The sequence below is a fragment of the Arachis ipaensis genome, chromosome B01 (genome assembly GCF_000816755.2).
Source record: "Arachis ipaensis cultivar K30076 chromosome B01, Araip1.1, whole genome shotgun sequence".
Classification (NCBI taxonomy): Eukaryota; Viridiplantae; Streptophyta; class Magnoliopsida; order Fabales; family Fabaceae; genus Arachis; species Arachis ipaensis.
This window is the reverse complement of record NC_029785.2, coordinates 122,816,320-122,840,491: the sequence shown is the minus strand read 5'-3', so window position 1 is coordinate 122,840,491 and position 24,172 is coordinate 122,816,320. Positions and strand designations below refer to the sequence as shown.

Sequence of the window (24,172 nt, the reverse complement as noted above, 5' to 3'; positions counted from 1 at the left end):
ATAATCTGATTTGTTAGTATAATTGATAGTAGGATAACATTGAATCACTTTGATAAACGTTAAGGATACAAATATGACGATTTAAACGTTAGGGACACAAATAGGACTTACCCCAAACGTTGGGGATAAAAACGATACTTTACTCATTCTAAAAAATGCCAACAATAAATAAGTTCTCAAAAAAATAAAAAATTACGACAAAGAGAACTAGAGATTAATAGTCAAATTAGTCCGTAAAAGATGAAATGTTCTCTAAATTCATCATTGAAAGATCTTATCATTCAAATTGGTCATTCAAAAAGTACCAATTAATCATATTTATCCTTCAATTACTCAATTAACAATTTTTATCAATGATTTATGATGTGGAATATTAATTAATAATATACATAACACATAACATATCTAATTAGACAATGACCAAATATATTTTGAAAATTCATTAATTTAGTTGCTAGATCATACTCGCAATAAGGTTTATGTAATTAGAAAAGGATCCTGCTACACATCCATGTATCCATGTATCCAAGTTGGTCCAAACCTAAATCCACTCACGTGCATTAATGATGCGTGAAAACACGCGCCTGAAATCCCCTCGTTACTTCGCGCTCATTATGAAAAAACGTTACTTCTTCCTCAACACGAAACCACTACACGAAACCACTCCTTCTTTTCGAATCTCTCTCAAAATCACTCAAACTTCAGTCACATTCTCTGCGAAAACTACTACTGGAGAAGAATCGCGACAAGATTTCGCCACGAACAAGCAAAAACGAACGAAAACAGCAACAGAGACTAACAAAGGTATGAAAAAACTACTGTTCATTTGAAATCTTGCAATGTAGCGTTTCTCCTAGTTGCATTTTAGCTTTACTAGATTGATTTCCTTCGTTCAGTAGATCAACGTATTCTGATTGTATTTTTACAGTATAACTAGGGCTTTGAATTAAATTTTTTCTTATTTTCACTCAGTTCAGTGGATAGTGTAACTAGGACTTTGAACTTGATTGTTACTCTGTTTAGTTCTTCTTTTGCATGGAGAAATACTATTCTTGATAATTGAAAGTTTATGAAACACTATTCTTGATAATTGAAAGCTTATAATGATTTATTCACCACATGGATTGTGTTCGGTTCGGTGGGTTTGGTGATTCTCATTCACTTCATATTTAGTGTATTCAGGGTTTAGGCTTTATTATGATTGCATTTTTACTGTATAACTAGGGCTTTGAATCAAATTTGTTCTTATTTTCATTCAGTCCAGTGGATGGTGTAACTAGGTCTTTGAACTTGATTGTTACTCTATTCAGTTAACTTCTATTGCATGAAGAAATACTATTCTTGATAATTGAAAGCTTATAATGATTTATTCACCACATGGAATGTGTTCGGTTCGATGGGCTTGGTGATTCTCATTCACTTGATATTTAGTGTGTTTAGGATTTAGGCTTTATTTTGATTGCATTTTTACAGTATAACTAGGGCTTTCAATCAAATTTGTTCTTATTTTCATTCAGTTCAGTGGATAGTGTAACTAGGTCTTTGAACTTGATTGTTAGACTATTCAGTTAACTTCTATTGCATGAAGAAATACTATTTATAATACTTGAAAGCTTATAATGATTTATTCACCACATGGATTGTATTCGGTTCGGTGGGCTTGGTGATTCTCATTCACTTGATATTTAATGTGTTCACGGTTTAGACGTTATTCTGATTGCATTTTTACTGTATAACTAGGGCTTTGAATCAAATTTATTCTTATTTTCATTCAGTCCAGTGGATAGTATAACTAGGTCTTTGAACTTGATTGTTACTCTATTAAGTTAACTTCTATTGCATGAAGAAATACTATTCTTGATAATTGAAAGCTTATAATGATTTATTCACCAGATGGAATGTGTTCGGTTCAGTGAGCTTGGTGATTCTCATTCACTTGATATTTAGTGTGTTCAGGGTTTAGGCTTTATTTTGATTGCATTTTTACAGTATAACTAGGACTTTGAATCAAATTTGTTCTTATTTTCATTCAGTTCAGTGGATAGTGTAACTAGGCCTTTGAACTTGATTGTTAGACTATTCAGTTAACTTCTATTGCATGAAGAAATACTATTCTTGAAAATTGAAAACTTATAATGATTCACCACATGGATTGTGTTCGGTTCGGTGGGCTTGGTGATTCTCATTCACTTGATATTTAGTGTGTTCAGGGTTTAGGCTTTATTCTGATTGTATTTTTACTGTATAACTAGGGCTTTGAATCAAATTTGTTCTTATTTTCATTCAGTTCAGTGGATAGTGTAACTAGATCTTTGAACTTGATTGTTACTCTATTCAGTTAACTTCTATTGCATGAAGAAATACTATTCTTGATAATTGAAAACTTATAATGATTCACCACATGGATTGTGTTCGGTTCGGTGGGCTTGGTGATTCTCATTCACTTGATATTTAGTGTGTTCAGGGTTTAGGCCTTATTCTGATTGCATTTTTATTGTATAACTAGGGCTTTGAATCAAATTTGTTCTTATTTTCATTTAGTTCAGTGGATAGTGTAACTAGATCTTTGAACTTGATTGTTACTCTATTCAGTTAACTTCTATTGCATGAAAAAATACTATTCTTGATAATTGAAAGCTTATAATGATATATTCACCACATGGAATTTGCTCAGTTCGGTGGGCTGGGTGATTCTCATTCACTTGATATTTAGTGTGTTCAGGGTTTAGACTTTATTCTGATTGCATTTTTACAGTATAACTAGGGCTTTGAATCAAATTTGTTCTTATTTTCATTCAGTTCAGTGGATAATGTATGTGAGTAGATAGTGGATAGTGTAACCAGTCTAGCTGATTCATTATTTATCATGTTTTATTCCGTGCATAAAGCAGGTTCGGTTCAGTGGGCTGGGACATTTTAATTGATTTGATTAACATATGCATGCTTGTGATTTTCATTGTATTGAGTGAAGTATTAACAAAATTTTTTCATTACAGCAAAACACAACAAGACAATGGTGACAAAAAAGGAGAAGCCACACTATAATGTAAGCACATTAAATATATTTATCCGCTTTTGTTCAAATAATATCTATTTTGTATTATAAATATATCCTCACATTTTGTTTCAAAACTTATAGAAAACTCATGATTGTAGATGCCAAACAAAAGCAATAGCAACGGTGTTTAGGAATATGAGTCAAGAAAAGAGAGATATAGTTGAACAAATGGGATTTGGTGCCCTGGCACATGTCCCAGAAATGAATGTCTCTCACTCCCTGTTGAGAGAATTGATTGATTGCTTTGATGAGTATAAGGGATGCTTGAAAACTCTCTAGGGGGACATTAAAATAACTCCTTGCAAGGTAGCAGCAGCACTAGGCATAAACAATGGCAGTAATACATTTTCCACTTCCTGCTTATTTTCCATTCATTGGTGTACATAAAATTAAACTGAGCCTTTTTTGCTAATTTTTTGCTATTAAAATATTGTAGGGAATTGTTTTGATGACAAGGTTAATTACACGAAACTGAATCCGAAAGACAAGGTCTGTTTTGGAGATGAGTGTTGAAGGAGAGGAGAACCGGCAAAAATTCAAAAGGGCTTTTGTTGTCTTCATACAAAAGTGCTTCTTGTTGCCGACCACGGTAAGCGTGGCCTCCCCGATACATAAGCCGCCTATCTTTCATGTGGACAACATCCAAGAGTGGGATTGGGCAAAACATGTGCTCAACTTCTTGATGAAAGGAACTGAAAACAAGAAAAAGGGAACGAAACAGTCCGTTGATGGCTATGTTTTTGTTTTGATGCTGATATACTTCCATGAAACCAAGTTCCCTCGCACGTTCAGACCTGATGCTCCCCCATCATTGTGGGTGGCCCATTGGACAAAGCAAATGATGCTCGATCGGATTTCGAAGGAAGCAACTGACCCATTTGTAAATTAAACAAAAAATTCCCCCTAAAATTTTGTTTCTTGTGTTTTAGGTTATAATTAATTTATTTCTCCTACTTGCAATTGTTAGTGTGTTCATTTGAATCTTTGTGCATTCAAAAACATTTTTCTTAATGATTAAATGTTTGTCACGTTTTATTCGCCATATGAATCTTGTTCGGTTCAGTTGGCTTGCTCCCTTCCGTTCACCTGATTGTTAATGTGTTCATTTGAATCCTTTGCATTCATGCACTATCCTCTTCATGATTAAATGTTTGTCACGTATTATTCACCATATGAATCTTGTTCGGTTCGGTGGGTTTGCTCCCTTTGGTTCACCTGATTGTTAGTGAGTTCAATTGAGTCCTTGTACATGCAAAAGTGTTTTTTTATCATTAAATAATTATCACGTTTTATTCAGCACATTACTATCGTTTGATTCAGCTGGTTGCTCATGTTGATTCAGCTGATTGTTACTGTATTTTTGATTAAATAAATTTCTGTTTTAGGAACTTCTATACAGAAAGAAAATAAAGGAGGAAAAAACAAAAACAAAGAAGGTAGATAAGAAAGAAAAAGGAAAGAAAGGAAAAAATAAAATTGTTGATTCTTCTTCGGAAGAAGAAAGATTTTCCGAATCTGAACCTGAATCCGAAACTGACAAAACACCACCTGTGACACCCTAATTATCCTAAGCCTTACCTCGCATCATAAACCAAAGGTTAATCAAAGGTTACGATAAGTCTAAAGCTTATACATATCATATATAGAAGAAGTAATATATTCTAGAAGCCCGATGAAGGATACAGCTCAAAAATAGGATTTGAAAGGCGCAAAACATACACACGAAGTTACAAACTTAACGCACAAGATATAGATATAATATAACAAAATATAAGAGTATAATAGCATAAAGATCTAGACACGGCTCGCGGAATTTAAGCCGGCTAGCTATATACAGACCATACAGAAATCTGAAAGTTAAAATAGCTTGTACAAGTTTTTCTCTCAAAGTAAGCCTCTAGGCAAAAGTAAATACAAAAGATGAGAGATCTAAGCAAAATAATCAAAAGACTCCAAAACATATCCAGGATCTTCCGCTCTGTCCCCACCAAAGCAACTCACCGAGGTGGGTTGCGACCTGCATCTAAAAAATAACAACAGAATATGGTATGAGAACCGGAAGTTCTCAGTATGGTAACAGTGCCCAGTGATGTAAGATATAAGACCCCGAGACACTAGAGGCAATCCTAGAACTTCATATCCACTACAAGATTCATCTTAAAACATAACTAAAATAGTAAAGCATAACTTAAAACTTAACATAATAAAAGGGGTAGTCTATCTTAGGGGATTTTCTAATCTAATAGTTCTCTGCTGTCCCACAGCCTTCACCAACCTATCCTCCATGCGATCCCATCGCCACCGGCTTCCGAACCTCCTCAATCCCAGTAGAATACACAATTAATATCAATGCAAGTAAAACACAAGTATAGGCATATATGTCAAGTAACTCACATCGGCAATTAGGCATGTTATCCAATTAGGCATACAATTCAAGTCGGCAAAGCAAACAAACAGATAAAAGATGCACATGATGAATGCTTGTCCTATAGGCTGTGATATCACATTGTCGGTTCAAATGCCAACCCAACACATCTCCATGGAGATGTATGTCGCCCTTCGGAATTATAATGGGACCCCTGAGATATGGTGCTCGGAACAGCGTCCAGGATTTTGTGCCTACACACTCTAGTGATCCGAAGGGATGCGAGCGGGATACTCTTGCCACGGTTCTCATATCTCAACGCAAGCAGGACGAACCACTATCCTTACGCTGCTGCCGCTACCTAGACAGGCGGGATCCAACCACCGTCCCCGTGTGTGCGTGCGCACACAAACCAGAAATCACAAATTCTGCAGCATGCACAGAATTCAGATTTTGACACAAAACTTTGAATGATCATAACTTCCTCTACAGAAATCCATTTTCTATAAACTTTATATCAATTTAAAGATTTTTCAATGAACTTTAATTTAAATCAAATTTCAACAAACTTTGAAAACTGAGGCTCAAGTTATGATCCGTCAAAATTCACCAAAAATCAGTTTTTACCAATATTTCACAATTGCTCAATTTTCCAATTTCACAACCAAAACTAAACCACCATCTCATCAAAATCCCAAGACACATCAGATTTCACACTTTTCATACCTCAATTCACCACTCCACCTTATGCAATCATCAATCCCCATTATCAAATACATAACAATACATTCATTTCTCAACTAACACATAAATCAAGTATCATTCCACCCTTACCAACAATCATCATAATCAATTTCAATCTCAGTCTCCAATATCATACTATCAACATCAACATTTCAATTCATCAACAGCCCAAATCATCAAATCATCATACGTCATCATACAACAATTCCAACAACCAATTTAATTTAATCCTATCATATGGGTCACTAGCCTAAGTGTCCATAAATATTATATACTACATAGAGGAAACCGAAACCATACCTTAGCCGATTTCCAATATGCACTAAAACCTGAAATTGAGTGCAATTAAGCTTCCAACCACAATCCAAGCCACCAATAAACTCCAACAAGTATCAACAATCACTCCAAAGCTCCAATCAAATGCCAACAATCACAATCTCAATCTATATACACATAATTTACAATAATTCAACTTAGGGTTTATCAAATCAACAAAATTACAAGAGATTTGAATTGCTCACCTTACCCAATGATGATTGGGGTAAAACCCAATAGTAATCAAGTGCTAGAGTGTACCTAAACACCAAAAATCACAAAATTTCACTCAACACAAAACCCAAAAACTCGAAATTCTTAGGGCAGAAAACTGGGCAGGGGATTTCAAGAAACTTACCACAAGGCTAAGTTAGAAGTGACGGGCTCGGCAAGAGTTTCACGTAGCCACCAACGGCACGCGAATCGGAGCACTGTAGCTCGAGATATGATGGATTGAAGTTGTATGTGAATAGTAACTTTTCTCTTTTCCTTTCCCTTTCACTTCAGCCACTCACCTTGTGTGTGTGTGTGTGTTTATGGCTGATGGGTTCATTAATGGGGTGTTATATATGTCGGGCCCGGTCCAACCCGTTAGCATTTTTATCCCGTTTGGTCCAACTTTAGGCCAAACCTTTAAAATTAACGTCCGGTTTTTTACTTTAAATATTTTCCTAAGGTTTTCTGCTGTTTTTAATTTTTCTCACACAGTACCGGACAGACTTGAACCGGTTTAGCTGATTCATCTGCCGGTTCGTAGTTTTGATTGGTGTTTTGCAGTTTTACTCAGAAAAATCTACTGAGTCCAAAAATCATATTTAAATCCTCCAATTCTCATTCTAAATTTTTGGATCCAATTTTGGGCAATATTAATTATTTAATTAGACGATTAATTAGTCTCGATTCTTATATTCTCCCTACCAAATAAGAAATTTTGCCCTCAAAATTTAGTGTTTACCTAAGAATAGCTCGGGGTAATCCTTTCGCATCTCAGACTCCAAATCCCAAGTATGTTCTTCAACTTCTGCTCGCTTCCAAGCAACTTTAACCAACTGAACTTCTTTTCCGCGTAACTTCTTCACACTGGTGTCGTCAATTCGCACCGGAGTTACTTGAAAAGTCAAGTTCTCCCTCAACTTCGACCGACTCGGGCTCTAACACATGAGCTGCATCCGACGTGTATTTATGGAGTAGTGACACGTGGAATATGTCATGCAAGTTGGACAAGTGAGGCGGCAAAGCTACTTGATATGCCACCGGCCCGAATCGCCTCAGAATCTCAAACGGTCCAATGAACCTGGGATTCAGCTTCTTGGTTTTAATCGCTCTACCAATCCCGGTGTAACCCTCAGAAATACGTGCTCTCCCACTTCAAATTCCAACGGTTTCCTTCTCTGATCCACATAACTTTTCTATCGACTCTGTGCCGTTAGAATTCTCTCCCGGATCTTCTTAATCTTCTCAGTAGTCTCTGCTACCAAATCAGGACCCAATACACTTGCTTCACCAGACTCATACTAACAAAGTGGAGATTGGCACTTCCGTCCATACAAGGCCTCATACGGAGCCATCCCAATGCTCGCATGAAAGCTGTTATTGTATGCAAACTCCACCAATGGCATGTAACGGTCCCAACTTCCAGGTTGATCTAATACACACGCCCTCAGCATATCTTCCAACGTCTGAATAGTCTTTTCCGACTGTCCATCCATCTATGGATGATATGATGTGCTGAGACATAGTCTCGTACCGAAAGCTCTTTGGAAAGCTCCCCAAAACCTTGACGTGAATCGGGGATCACAGTCCGACACTATGCTCGATGGCACACCGTGCAACCTTACGATATCCTTGATGTATAATCTCCCCAACTCCTCCATAGAATAGTTTACTCGGATGGGCAGAAAATGAGCGGATTTGGTTAAGCGATCTATGATCACCCAAACCGCATCAAATTCTGACCTAGTTCTCGGTAAACTAGTCACAAAGTCCATCACAATTCCTTCCCACTTCCACTGAGGAATCTCAAGTGGCTGTAGCATTCCCGACAGTTTCTGATGCTCTATCTTTACCTTCTGACACGTCAGGCACTTAGACACAACTGTAGCTACATCACCATTCATCCCAGGCCACCAGAACATCTTCTTTAAATCATAGTACATCTTCGTACTTCCTGGGTGAATGAAAAACCCACTGTTGTGAGCTTCCGACAACAAGTCTTACCTCAGACTCCTGACATCCAGTATATAAATTCTCCCTTTATACTTCCACAATCCTTCACCATCCTTAGTGAATTCTCCATGCATCTTCTTGCCAACTGGTTAAAATAATTGCTGAAGCTTTTGCTCATCTTGCTGAGCCCTCTGAATCTCTATTTTAAACGTACTTGAAATCTGCAACTGATTCAAACAAGCTCTTCCAGCAACTTCACCAATATCTAGCTTAAGATCCACAAACTTATCCACTAACTCCTCTTCCTTGATTATCATCCAAGCTATCATTAAAGACTTCTGACTCAAAGCGTCTGCTACCACATTCGCCTTTCCAGGGTGATAACTTAGTTTAAAATCATAATCCTTCAAAAGCTCCATCCACCTCCTCTGACGTATATTGAGCTATTTCTGATCAAAGATGTACTTGAGACTCTTATGATCAGAAAAGACGCTAAACCTCACTCCGTACAAGTGGTGCCTCCAAATCTTCAGTGCAAACACAATCGCTACTAATTCCAAGTCATGAGTTGGGTAATTTACCTCATGCGGTCTCAGCTGACGCGATGCGTATGCCACCACACTCTGGTGTTGCATCAACACGCATCCTAAACCCTTCAGTGACGCATCACAGTACACTTCAAATGGTTCACGCGGTTCCGGTAAAATCAAAACAGGTGTTGAAGTTAACTTTTGTTTCAAGGTCTGAAAACTTCTTCACACTCCGACGTCCACACAAACGGCGCCTCCTTCCTTGTCAACTTAGTCATCGGTAGTGTAATCCGGGAAATCCTTCAATAAATCTCCAGTAATATCCGGCTAAGCCCAAGAAACTCCTAACTTCCGTCACCGTCGTTGGTCTTTCCCATTCCATCACCGCCTCTACTTTCGAAGGATCCATGGCTATTCCTCCTTTGCTCACTACGTGACCTAGGAACTTTACTTCCTCCTTCCAAAACTCACACTTGGACAACTTAGCATACAATTTCCGCTCCTTCAGGATTTCCAACATAATTCTCAAGTGTTCCTCATGCTCCTTCGCCGTCTTAGAATAAACTAAGATATCGTCTATAAAAACCACCACAAATTTGTCTAAAAAGGGACAAAATACTCTGTTCATGTAATCCATAAACACCGCAGGTGCATTCGTTAACCCAAAGGACATCACCGCAAACTCGTAGTGTCCATAGCGCGTCCTAAACGCAGTTTCGGAATGTCATCCTCCTTCACCCTTATCTGATGATAATCGAATCTTAAGTCGATCTTAGAGAACACTCCAGCCCCTTGCAGTTGATCCATCAAGTCATCTATCTTTGGCAGCGGGTACTTGTTCTTCACGGTCACTTTGTTCAGCTGTCGGTAATCCACACAAAGTCGCATTCCTCAATCCTTCTTCTTCACCAATAAAACTGGCGCTCCCCATGAAGATACACTCATTGAATGAATCTCTTATTCAGAAGCTCTTCCAACTGAGCCTTTAATTATGCCAGTTCTATCGGAGCCATCCTATACGGCGCAATCAACATTGGTCCAGCTCCCGGCACCAATTCAATTGCAAATTCAATCTCCCTTTGAGGTGGGAACTTAGGAATATCTTCCGAAAACACCTCCAGAAAGTCTCTAACTATCGGGATTTGATCTATCTTCTGATTGTCACCTAACGCATTTGCAACCAACAGTATATAATCCTGACACTCTTCCCCACTACAGTGTACCATTACAGAGTTCAGGTAGTAACCCTCAGCTATCACTGCTCCATTTTCTCCTTCTAGCATAAACTGAATTGACCACTCACAACAATCCAACAACACCCAATTGTTTGACAACCAATCAAACCCCAAAATCATCTCCAACCCAACCATTGGTAAACAAATAAAGTCATGCACAAAATTTCTACCCTCAAGCTTGAAACCTACTTGTCTACAACTTGACCTAGTCACAATTATCTGATGCGGAGTATGTACATGCAATTCAAATGCTAATTCTAACACTTTCAAGCCTAATTCCTCAACTTTAGCAAACGAAATAAACGAATGCGAAGCTCCAGTATCATACAATGCAACCAAGATTTTATCACCAATTAAACAGTTACCTCTAATCAGAGGATCTGCCTTAGTAGCATCCTTGGCGTTCACAACAAATACTCGCCCTTGGTGTTGACTCTGACCCACATTCGGATTCTTCCCACGAGTGCAGTCTCTCGCAATGTGACTAGGCAAACCACAGTTGAAGCAACCACCTATACCAATCTTGCAAGAGTCATATGGATGAAAACGTCCACAATGATCACAAGTTAAATCCGGAGAAACCTTACTCTGATTCCCTCTCCCTTTGCCACGCTGGTACTGATCATAAGTATTCTTTCTGAAGCCTCCTTGACCTTGAGGCGCATGTCCTAATCTCTTGAAATTCTGCCCCCTCGGCTGAAAGTAATTGCCACGTCCCCGACTAGTGTTTCCTCCATAAGTGTCCCTTGACGAGGCTACTATCTTTGCACATTCTTCAATAACCCTCGCCTTGTTCACAAGATCGGAGAAGATCCGAATCTCCAAAGGAGCCACAACAGTCATGATGTTATCCTTCAAGCCCCTTTGATACTTAATGCACTTCCAACTTTGGTTGGTCTCCGGGGAACCCTGACACACCCTAGAGAACCTATAGAGCTCCTCAAATCGGCTAGTATAGTCTGCCATAGACAAGGAACCTTGCTTCAGCTACATAAGTTCCATCTCCTTCGCTTTCCTTGCAGATTCAAGAAAGTACTTCTTATAGAAAGTCGTCTTGAATACATCCCAAGGGATGTCGGCATTCTGCAGCTGTAGCAAGCGGCATTCTCCTTGTCACCAATGCTGAGCCTCTCCCAAAATCTGATACGTAGCAAACTCCATATACTGGTTGTTCGGGACATGCTGTGCTTACAGCACGCGCTCCATGGCCTGAAACTAATTATTCGCTTCTGTAGGGTTGGTTGAACCTCTGAAACTAGGCGGATGAACCTTGAGAAAAGTAGCTAAGGTCATCGGAGCACCTCCTATATTATCACTATTTCCTTCTGTATTATCATTTCCATTTCCATCTCCGTTTCCGTTTCCAGTCGGTTGGCCTAACCTCTACACAACTTATAGAGTCGCAGCAGCATTTGCCTCCATGGTATTCGCAAGGTTAGCCATTGTCGCCATGAATTCGGCATGGTTATCGGTCGGTTGCGCATTTCTACTCTCTACTCGTGAACCCGTACGACCTCATCTGCGAGTGGCCATTAGGGTTCCTTTCTAAACAAAACAATCGATATCAAGGTGATCAGTCTCAATATCAAAATCCTAGTGCTTCAATTATCCTAAACAGGCACTCACAAACAAGCATGCTATGCAATATCAATGAGATAACCTAAATAACATCAAAGAAAAGAAACAGAGTATGCATTGAAGCACAATTGGTCCATCCCTCAGGCTCACGAGGACGAACCGCCCTGATACCACTAAATGTAACACCCTAATTATCCTAAGCCTTACCTCGCGTCGTAAAGCAAAGGTTAATCAAAGGTTACGACAAGTCTAAAGCTTATACATATCATATATAGAAGAAGTAATATATTCTAGAAGCCTAATGAAGGATACAGCTCAAAAATAGGATTTGAAAGGCGCAAAACATACACACAAAGCTACAAACTTAACGCACAAGATATAGATATAATATAACAAAATATAAGAGTATAATAGCATAAAGATCTAACCACGGCTCGCGGAGTTTAAGCCGACTAGCTATATACAGACCATACAGAAATCTGAAAGTTAAAACAGCTTGTACAAGTTTTTCTCTCAAAGTAAGCCTCTAGGCAAAAATAAATACAAAAGATGAGAAATCTAAGCAAAATAATGAAAAGAATTCAAAACATATCTAGGATCCTCTGCTCTGTCACCACCAAAACAACTCAGCAAGGTGGGTTGCGACCTGCATCTAAAAAATAACAACAGAATATGGTATGAGAATCAGAGGTTCTCAGTATGGTAACAATGCCCAGTGATATAAGATATAAGACCCCGGGACGCCAGAGGCAATCCTAGAACTTCATATCTATCAAAAGATTCATCTTAAAGCATAACTAAAATAGTAAAGCATAACTTAAAACTTAACATAATAAAAGGGGTAGTCTATCTTAGGGGATTTTCTAATCTAACAATTCTCCGCTGTCCCACAGCCTTCACCAACCTATCCTCCATACGATCCCATCGCCACCGCCTTCCGAACCTCCTCAATCCCAGTAGAATACACAATTAATATCAATGCAAGTAAAACACAAGTATAGACATATAATTCACATAGGCAATTAGGCATGTTATCCAATTAGGCATACAATTCAGGTACGCAAAGCAAACAAACAGATAAAAGATGCACATGATGAATGCCTGTCCTATAGGCTGTGATATCACATTGTCGGTTCAACTGCCAACCCGACACATCTCCATGGAGATGTATGTCGCCCTTCGGAATTATAATGGGAACCCCCGAGATATGGTGCTCGGAACAGCGTCCAGGATTTTGTGCCTGCACACTCTAGTGATCCGAAGGGATGCGAGCGGGATACTCTGGCCACGGTTCTCACATCTCAATGCAAGCGGGACGAACAACCATCCTTATGCCGCCGCCGCTACCTAGACAGGCGGGATCCAACCACCGTCCCCGTGTGTGCGTGCGCACACAAACCAGAAATCACAAATTCTGCAGCATGCACAGAATTCAGATTTTGACACAAAACTTTGAATGATCATAACTTCCTCTACAGAAATCCATTTTCTATAAACTTTATATCAATTTAAAGATTTTTCAATGAACTTTAATTTAAAGCAAATTTCAACAAACTTTGAAAATTGAGGCTCAAGTTATGATCCGTCAAAATTCACCAAAAATCAGTTTTTACCAACACTTCACAATTGCTTAATTTTCCAATTTCACAACCAAAACTAAACCACCATCTCATCAAAATCCCAAGACACATCAGATTTCACACTTTTCATACCTCAATTCACCACTCCACCTTATGCAATCATCAATCCCCATTATCAAATACATAATAATACATTCATTTCTCAACCAACACATAAATCAAATATCATTCCACCCTTACCAACAATCATCATAATCAATTTCAATCTCAATCTCCAATATCATACTATCAACATCAACATTTCAATTCATCAACAGTCCAAATCATCAAATCATCATACATCATCATACAACAATTCCAACAACCAATTTAATTCAATCCTATCCAATGGGTCACTAACCTAAGTGTCCATAAATATTATATACTACATAAAGGAACCAAAACCATACCTTGGCCGATTTCTAATATGCACTAAAACCCGAAATTGAGTGCAATTAAGCTTTCAACCACAATCCAAGCCACCAATCAACTCCAACAAGTATCAATAATCACTCCAAAGCTCCAACCAAATGCCAACAATCCCAATCTCAATCTATATACACATAATATACAATAATTCAACCTAGGATTCATCAAATCCATAAAACCACAAGAGATTTAAATTTCTCACCTTACCCAACGATGATTGGGGGAAAACTGAATAGTAATCAAATGCTAGAGTGTACCTAAACACCAAAAATCACAAAATTTTACTCAACACAAAATCCAAAAACTTGAAATTCTTAGGGCAGGAAAATGGGCAGGGGATTTCAATAAACTTACCACAAGGCTTACCTAGAATGACGGGCTCGGCAAGAGTTTCGCGTAGCCACTGACAGCATGCAAATCGGAGCACTGTAGCTCGAGATATGATGGATTGAAGTTGTATGTGAATAGTAACTTTTCTCTCTTCCTTTCCCTTTCACTTCAGCCACTCACCTTGTGTGTGTTTGTGTGTGTGTGTGTGTGTGTGTGTGTGTGTGTTTATGGCTGATGGGTTCATTAATGGGGTGTTATATATGTTGGGCTTGGGCCCAACTTGGGCCCGGTCCAACCCGTTAGCGTTTTTAGCCCGTTTGGTCCAACTTTGGGCCAAACCTTTAAAATTAACGCCCGGTTTTCGACTTTAAATATTTTCCTAAGGTTTTCTACTGTTTTTAATTTTTCTCGCAAATTACTGGACAGGCTTGAACCGGTTCGGCCGGTTCATCTGCCGGTTCGCGGTTTTACTCGGTTTTTCATAGAAAATACATTTTCTGTCTCAGAAAAATCTACTGAGTCCAAAAATCATATTTAAATCCTCCAATTCTCATTCTAAAATTTTTGATCCTATTTTGGACAATATTAATTATTTAATTAGACGATTAATTAATCTCAGTTCTTACACCACCAGCAAAGAGAACAAGTCAAAAGAGGGTGGTTAAAAAACAAAAACTTGTTGAGACGGATTCAGAAAAAATAAGTGAAACTGAAAACACTCCAACGGATTCAGAAAGCAAAAGTGAATCCGAAAACCAGTAAGTTTGATCTTCATATTGATTTCATTTAACTTGGATTTGCTTAAAGTTGTTCTTATGCACTTGTTCTTATGTATTGCAGAGAAGAAGAAATTGAAAAAACTGGCACAAAGAAAAGAAAACAACCACAGAAGGTGGTTAAAAAATAAAGCAAAAAAAGGAAGCCTGTGCCGACAGATTTAGAGGGCACAAGCAAATCTGATAGCCAGTAAGTATTGGGTGATGTTCATTTATATGATTGTATGATATTCATCTGGTTTAGTTTTGCATTTCCTTCCTGAAAATTGTTTATGTATGCTTGTTAAGTAAATTACAGATGTGATATTGTTCACTGGAGTTGCTCAAGTTGAGTTTTTTTTAATTCAGAAATGTTTTTCTTCATGATTAAATAAGTATCATGTTTTGTTCAACATATGAATTGTTTTCGGTTTGGTAAACTATGTCAGTTTCGTTCACTTGATTGTTAGTGTCTTTTTCTTGCTTATATTTTTCTCCGATATAAATTCCATGTGTTTGTCTATGTTGCAGAGAAAAAGAAATTAAAAAAACACCCATAGTAAAAAGAAAACAACTGCAAAGGGTGGCAAAAAACCAAACCAACTCTGACAAGAAGTAAGTTTCTCTAATCATATTTTATTTTATTTATTGATACTTTCGTTTTAGGTTCCTTCATACTTATTTTATGAACTTTCATATCTGAACAAGTAAAAGACAGCGCTATAGAAAGAAGAAGACAAGCGTTAGAGACAATAAGAGAAAAGAGATCAAAGAAAAGAAATGATGGAGCTCAAATAGCAAACGTTGCTCCGGATCAGTTTGACTCGACGGAGGCACAAAATAATTTCTCTGAGACGTAAGATTCGGCTTCTTATACCGAGTTATTTTTCTTTCTTTGCTAACTATTGCTAGAACCTTTTCTAATTCCTCTGGATTCAATTACTAATAGTTATTTATCTTGCTTAGACTGCCGACTGTAAATCTCAGTAGCGAACCTCTCTTCCAGACTCAGGCAAGCTCCACACTGTCTGTAAATACCCCAGACAATACCAGGTAAATTGGTTTGTTGCCTTCTTTACTTTCGATTTGGTGGTTTCCAAATTTCATGTGTTTCTACCCTAAACCCTAAACCCCTAAACCCTAAGCCCTAACCGCTAAACCCTAAGCACTAAAACTAATCCCAAAACCCTAAATCCTAAACCCTAAACCCTGAACCTTGAACCCTGAACCCTGAACTCCTAAAACCCTAAACCCAAAATCCTAAACTCTAACCCCTAAACCCTAAACCCTAAAACCTAAAACCTAATCTAGGTTTTTAATTTTAATTAGTTATCTTTTTTTTAGGAAAAATACCCCGAAAAGCACGGTAAAATATTTTAGAAAAAAGAAAATTCATCCAAGAAAGAGTTTTAAAACTCCACCAATGTAAGTTAAAAATATTTATGTTACTCTTTTAGATTTTTTTTAATAATTTTTGTTTAATTAATCGCACGGAAAACATGTTTAAATGTAACTAGAGCAACACCTGATTCTGAGCTACAAATCATTAAGGATCGACAACAAACTTGTTCTGAACATTTAGAAATGTGAGTTTTTCAATCTACAGATTCTCGTTTCTCAGAACAAATTCTAATTATTCAACATTAACTTCTTCATTGTTTATATTTCTTAGACATCCGCTTGTGTTGTCTCTTCCAAGTTCTGTTCAGGAAGAGTTGATCAAAGATGACTTTATCTATGTCCCTCCAGAAAGTCAAACACAACAATCTGATATTGAGTAAGTTTATAAATATTTATTCATCAAATGAATCTTGTTCAGTTCGGTGAGCTTGGTAACTTTAAATCACTTGATAGCTAGTGTATCCAGGGTTTAGGGTTATTTTGATTGCATTTTTACTTGATAGTTAGTGTGTTCAGGGTTTAGGGATATTCTGATTGCATGCAGTAAGGCTTTTCTAGTTGTTTTATTATTTATCATGTTTTATTCAGTGCATCAAGGGGGTTCGTTTTGGTGGTCTCATAAAATTCTTTTTATTAGTTTTAATGGTACAGGATAACAAATCTGCCTCATTACTAAAATATTTTCTGTTTAATGCAGCAGCCCTCCCAAACAATAACAACAATAAGAAGCTCCGGTGGCAAGGCAATTAGAAGAAGAAGCACAGCCTGAATTGTAAGTTTTAACATTGTTCACCACATTGTATCATTTCGGTTCACTGAGTTGTTTCATATCATGCATTTTTGTTTCATATCAGAACAAATTCTAATTGTTCAACATTAACTTTTTCATTCTTTACATTCCTTAGACCTCCTCTTTCGTTGTCTCTTCCAAGTTCTCTTCGGGAAGAGTTGATCAAAGATGACTTTATCTATGTCCCTCCAGAAAATCAAACACAACAAACTTCTGATAATAAGTAAGTTTAGAAATATTTATTCACCACATGAATCTTGTTCGGTTCAGCGGGCTTGGTAATTTTAAATCTCTTGATAGCTAGTGTATCCAGGATTTAGGGTTATTCTGCTTGCATTTTCACTTGATAGTTAGTGTATTCAGGGTTTAGGGATATTCTGATTGCATGCAGCAATGCTTTTCTAGCTATTTTATTATTTATCATGTTTTATTCAATGCATCTAGTGGGTTCGGTTCGGTGGTCTCACAAAATTCTTTTTATTAATTTTAATAAAATAAGATAATAGTTTGGGATCATTATTGAACTGTTTTCTGTTTAATATAGCAACCCTTTGGAACCGCAACAGCAGCCTTGTGAAGAAGCACCGGCACAACAATCAGAACAACAAAAGCAGGCTGCTGAGGAATCTTCACCAAGGAATATGGAGCCAGAACTTCCAATGAACGTGTAAGTTTTAATTAATATCATTTTTATAATCTTCTGGTCTAGCTGGTAATTATAATTCTTTTTATTAGTTTTAATGGTACAGGATAACAAATCTGCCTCATTACTGAAATCTTTTCTGTTTAATGCAGCAACCTTCACCAACAACAACAGCAACAAGAAGCTCCGGTGGCATGGCAATTAGAAGAACAAGCACAACCTGAATTGTAAGTTTTAACATTGTTCACCACATTTTATCATTTCGGTTCACTGAGTTGTTTGACATCATTTTTGTATAATATCATTTGTTATATATGTCTATCAACTTGCAGTGCTGCTCATTCTAGGCAACAGGAAGATGACATCCCTTCCTTTAGCCTTGGGATAAGTCCCCTAGCATCTCAAGCAACTCCCCCTCTCAACCAACTCAGCCCTCTGAGCCGACTGTTTCACAGCTGGAAATCCTGAAAGAGACATTGGTAGATGCTGGGGTGACGGCAGCATTGAAGTTTGCTGAAGCAACAACTGCCGAGCCAACCTTCACAACTGCTGAAGTTTTCAAAACTCCGGAGAAAAATAAAATCACAAGGGAGTTGATCGAAAAGTGTTATCACTGGATGACACTTGTTAAGCAGACCAAAGATAGTAGCAACGAATATGACGCCATATTCGTCTTGAAGCATGAGGCACTTTACGAGGGGGTTTGAGAACATTTCATGTCTCTAATGCCCAAACAACAAGTGGAAAGCACGGTAAATTCTTTGCCAATTGTGTTAACGTTAATGATTTTTCTATAGACTCTTATACATTATATCTCATAAATTTTCTTCCTATAGGTGGTGACTATACATAGCATGATTCTTAACGAGATAAAATGTCGCCGGTATGAGGAACAAATATACATTGTGCCACTGGATATTATGGTAAGCTAAATATCTTATTCCCTGTTGATTGATGTTTATCACGTCTTATTCGAATCATGAATGGAGTTCTGTTCAGTGGACTTGTTCATGTTGATTCTATACATGATTTCTGTTCGGTTCGGTGGGAATGTTCATATTGATTCACTAGTCTGGTCGCTTCTGATTTAACTGATGTTCGTTTTGCAGATTTTTATGTTGGAAAACTATGGCGTGGAATACACTGATAAAAGGACAAATAAGGCCTACCGGTTTGATATCGAACAATATGCCCACCATCGCCGTTTCCTTGACAAAAGAAAACTGGCATCGCATCCATTTGTAAGTATTCATTTCTAAAAATTCTTTGATAATTTTCTCGTTTGCTATTGTTTTGACTGATATATTCTATCATTTTCCTAAACTTCAACTATTTGTGCCGGTTTGCAATGGATGGCATTGGTGGTTGTGGATTGCCGATGTCAAGAAAAAGGCATTCTATGCCCTTGACCCGGTCAATAAGGACAAAAACATATACCTGAATCGAGAGTAAAACTGAATAAATTTGTTCTAAGTTATTTTTTTGTAAATTATTTAAATTGTTCAGTACATGAGAGGAGTTCGGTTCACTGTTGTTGCTTCTCTTTATTTACTTTTTGTGTTCCTTTCAGGGTTTAATAATTTCCCAGATGAAGGTATACGCCGGGGCGGAATCCTTAATGGAGGACGGAAAGGGAGAGGAAGTAGAGTATATCATGCTGAACGGTCAACGTACAGAGTAAGAATTTTTCTCTTCTATAGTCCTATTTTTAATGTGTTTTATTTTGTATACTATTAATCGTATTATACGCAATTATTGCTTAGCTATGATTGTGGCATATACGTCATGAAATGGCTCGAAACAATTTATCCACAAAAGATCAAAAGTGGGAAAAGATATAAATATAAAGCTTGGACACAAGTAAGTACTTTCTAAATTAATAAAGTTCTTTCATTTCTTATTTCAGTTAGGTTCATTTCTTATGAAACTAATTCCTTTCAATTGAAATGTAGGAAGAGATTGATGACTTCAGGTACCAATATGGTCCAAATATTTTGTTGCACGAAATGAACAAAATTAGAGATCAAGTGATTTGGGCATCTGAAGCAATAAGACTCCCAAAGTCATCTGCTGCCCTCTCCAGCCTTTATTGTAAATTCACATATGGGAATTTAGATAGTAATAGGATATACTAAGATTGACTGGTTGTAATTAACAATATTTTGTTTAACTTGTTTAAAAAAGCAAACAATCCTTCTTTCAATGTATATATGTAAATATTAATTTAAATGTTAATGTATATATCTAATCTTAATATCAATGTATATAGCAAATGTTAATATTTATATCTGATTCAAAATGGATTACTCCTTGTCCTGTCGGTCTGAGATGTCAATTTATATATCTATTAGAACTGTCTAGCTGCTGTTTTATTCCAGGGTCATAGTGAATAGAATCAGTGTATTTATCAAGACATTAAGAACCCCAAAAAACACAGTGAACCAAATTTAATACACTGGATGAATCGAAACAACTCCATATATCAATATAGTAGAGAGCTAATTATAAAAAAATGATTCTATCAGTTTTCAGTTTCAGAAACACTTGAACTCTCTGACATAGCACAATAAATTCACTATTCAATAAAGAAAAAAATTCACTTTTGAATAAAGAATTTCACAAAAAAATGACTATTCATTAAAGACTAACAAAAGTCAAAATTAACCCTCCTATAACCTCAGTGAACCGAAATTGGCTCATGGGTGGAAAGAAATTTATGTTAATAAAAACTAAAACTCGTATAATCCTCTCTCAGATAATTCATATCTGGTGCATTGTAAAGGCTGGAGCTTGACTGAATCGTTGATCCGCAGTCTAAAAGGTTAAACTACAAAAGACATAATAAAATCGAATATTAGCAAATGTACAAATGAATTTTTCCTAATCGAAAGCAAATCAATTTTACCTCGCTTGGAGCTGTCTTTTTCTTTTTCTTCGTGGTGTTTGAGATAATTTTTTCCAGGTTTGATCCAAGTCTATTCTTGGGCCGGCCTCTTGTTTTGACGCGTGGCGGGCTTTAAAGGTCGTTCATGTCACTCAATGTCGCTTCTTCATGGGATAACGAACTTTTTCCTTTGCTTCTTTGTTGATATTCTTGCATCTCGGCCATGACCTTGTCAAATGCCCGATGCAGAATTTTGGTCAACTCCTCGGACTCGGAGGCAAATTCGCATATATTGTGTGACCAAAACACCAATTCTCGAATATCTTACTTCTCGGCTCCAGTATAGGCTCATCTTGGCTACTCTTGATGTGTGTGTGCCTCCTCTTTATGTTCTTGCTCTAACGTTCCAATATGTATTTATGTATTTCTGTGCCATGTTATCCACTCGCTCGAAGCTTAGGATGCTCAGGGAATGGCGGCACAATATGCCCCTTGACTCGAACAACAAGCACTGACACTTTACCTCACGTGATACTACGTCGTAGGTGACCATAAACTTGTTGAATGTTGAGTTGGAAACCTGCTCTACAACTTCGTATATTGTAAAACCTAGAGTGGAATGCATTGATCTTGTGATGCAGTTCACTTTTTCTCTGAATTGTGCTTGAACTTCCCGGAATTTCTTGTGGGTATACACATGTTGAAACTGGGCCTCTATTGCTGATTTTGTTGCACACGGTATCACGGTGTGAAAATTTGCAGCATCAAATTCTCTCTCTCTTTGCTCTCTGCTTGCTAGGCAATTGTCGTATTGCTTCACGAATTGTCTCAGGGAGCTGTTGCGTGTGATGAACTTGTTGAAAAATGCGTGCATGCTCTTGCTCCTTTGTGTGCTTCTCATTCCGGCCCAGAAGTGGTAATCCAGGTAAACTGGAATCCATATATGCCGATCTTCGTACAGCTCTGCAGAATAAACCAAACAAATACGGTGTGGTGAACCGAAAGCAGTGCATGTCTTGAAAAAAAAGGTATTGGCATAAAAATAATTCAAATTGAAACATCGGTTACCTGAGAGCCACTTGTTGCCTCCAAGGTCATACTTTGTGAGGAAATCGTTCCAGTTTCTGTCAAATGCATCTTTCCTGTACGAGTTCCAAACAACATGACTCGTCTCTTGTTCAATTTCTTCGTGTCCCTTGTAGCCATTTAATTTGTGTGGGATCTTCTTCATGATGTGCCAGATGCACCACCGGTGAATTATTGTTGGCATGCACAGCTCAATTGCCCTTTGAATCGATGCGTATTGGTCGATAAGAATGCCTTTTGGTGCCTTCCCAACCATGCAACGGAGCCAACACTCGAATAGCCATTTGAATGATTGGATGTCCTCATTTTTCATCAGTGCGCACCCGAGAAGTGTCGACTGACCGTGGTGATTCACGCCCACAAAAGAACCTAAAACCAAATTGTACCTGCATAAATAGATGCATCCAGACAATGGTGAACCGAAATTTGTACAGTCACTAAACAAAAAACTACATGTGACAGAACAGAATACCTATTTGTGTTATAGGTAGTGTCGAATGAAACCACATCTCCAAAATACTCACATGCGGCCCTGCTTCTTGCGTCGGCCCAGAATGCATGTTTGATGCAATGATCGCCTTCGAGGTTGAGCTCAAAGAAGAAATTTTGGCTCTTTTCTTTCATTCTTAGTAGGTACTTCCCAAATTCTTTTGCATCGTCTTGTTCGGAAATATTTCGTACTTCCCTTGTGATGTAATTTCTCATGTCTTTTTCTATAAAACTTAGTTTACGATGGCTACCAGCTGCTGCCACAAATGATTGGTAAGTTTTGCTCATTGGTTTCGATGGTGCGACACACGAACATGCTAAGCTCCCTGTGTTATTTGAGCATCTCTGCCTGGTCTGGACAACAAGGATGTGAGTGATTCAAAACAACTTTGGAAATTGTCCAAAGACCGACATCCTTCATTATGTGTACGTAAATCCTGGCTGGACAGTTTAACCCCGCTGAGGGATTTGTCTTCAGAGTTGGAGATATCTTGAATTTTCACCTCCCCTCTCTGCTGCATACAATTAGTTGATTCTTAATCTTGTCTCCGTCCCAAGTCGTGTTTCTTATTTTGGTAGAAAAACCAGCAAGTTTAGAATAATATTCGTAGAATTTTCCAGCTTCTTCTAGTGTCTTGAAAATCATCCCCACCTTTGGGACAAATTTTTCATCCATAACACAGCTGGTCTGCACAGTGAACCGAAAGTGTCATTAGGGTGAAACAATTATATATTAATCAGTGAACAAAACATAATCCATTATATATATTCAAATTCAAACTCCTTTCTGCATATCGAACCGAACACATAATCATGGTGAAACAACTCTATAGTACTGAGTGAAAGAAACATAATCCAGTATAAAAAATTAAATTCAAACTCATTTCTGCATACCAAACCGAACAGGGACTCATGGTGAAACAACTCTATAGTACTTAATGAACGAAACATAATCTATTATACAAAATCAAATTTGAATCACCTCTGTCTACAATTTAGATATTATCAATTCAATTCAATTAAATTCAGATTCAAAAACACCTACGTCCATTGAATTCAATTCAAATAAAATTAACAATTGCATTCCATTATATTCGATTCAAAATTGAATAATCCAAACCTCATCAGCATGATTCGTTTCAGAAGAAAAAACCAAATCGTTCTCATTCAATTGATTTGAAGTTGAATTATTCATTGTTTCGATTCAGAGGTGAAGATCGAAGAAGAAAACGAACAAGAAGAAGAACGACGGAGATTATTACTTTGAATTCAATGCAGATCAATAATGAAGATCGCGAGTAGAGAAGAAGAAAAAGAAGAATAAAGAAAACTCGAACAGAGGAGAATGACGAAGCTTATTACATTGAAGAAGAAGAAGAAGAAGAACGAAAACGCGAGAAGAGAACAAGGATTAAGTTACAGCAGAAGGTTTTAAGTTGAGGAAAGGTTTATCACACAGCAGAAGGTTTATGTTATATGAGGTGCGTGTATGACAAACAACTGAGGGAGTGGGAGAGGCGCGTCTGGAAGAAGTTACTTGGATAGCTTGGATGAAAAAATTACAGCGATGCAGAGCTTTTCTGATTAAAAAAAGAACTAAATTAATAGATTTTTACAAACATATTTGGTCAATATTCAATTAGACATGTCAAGTATTATGTATATTGTCAATTAATGTTTCACAACATTATTCATTGACGGAAATTACTAATAGAGTGACTAAAGGACAAATATGATTAATTTTTAATCTTTGAT

The 24,172-nt window shown here is 37.4% G+C and overlaps 2 protein-coding genes across 2 annotated transcripts; both read right to left on the bottom strand.

Moving 5' to 3' along the window:
• Window positions 10,168-11,379, bottom strand: LOC107612333. Its single transcript, XM_016314093.1, has one exon. The coding sequence runs from the start codon at window positions 11,377-11,379 to the stop codon at window positions 10,168-10,170; it is 1,212 nt and encodes a 403-aa protein (XP_016169579.1).
• On the bottom strand, window positions 21,228-23,612 carry LOC107612320 (protein FAR-RED IMPAIRED RESPONSE 1-like). Its single transcript, XM_016314084.1, has 5 exons — window positions 23,538-23,612; window positions 22,941-23,105; window positions 22,401-22,771; window positions 21,911-22,314; window positions 21,228-21,805 (listed from the first exon to the last, which is right to left on the bottom strand). Exons 1-5 carry the CDS (start codon window positions 23,610-23,612, stop codon window positions 21,228-21,230), a joined length of 1,593 nt encoding a protein of 530 aa, XP_016169570.1.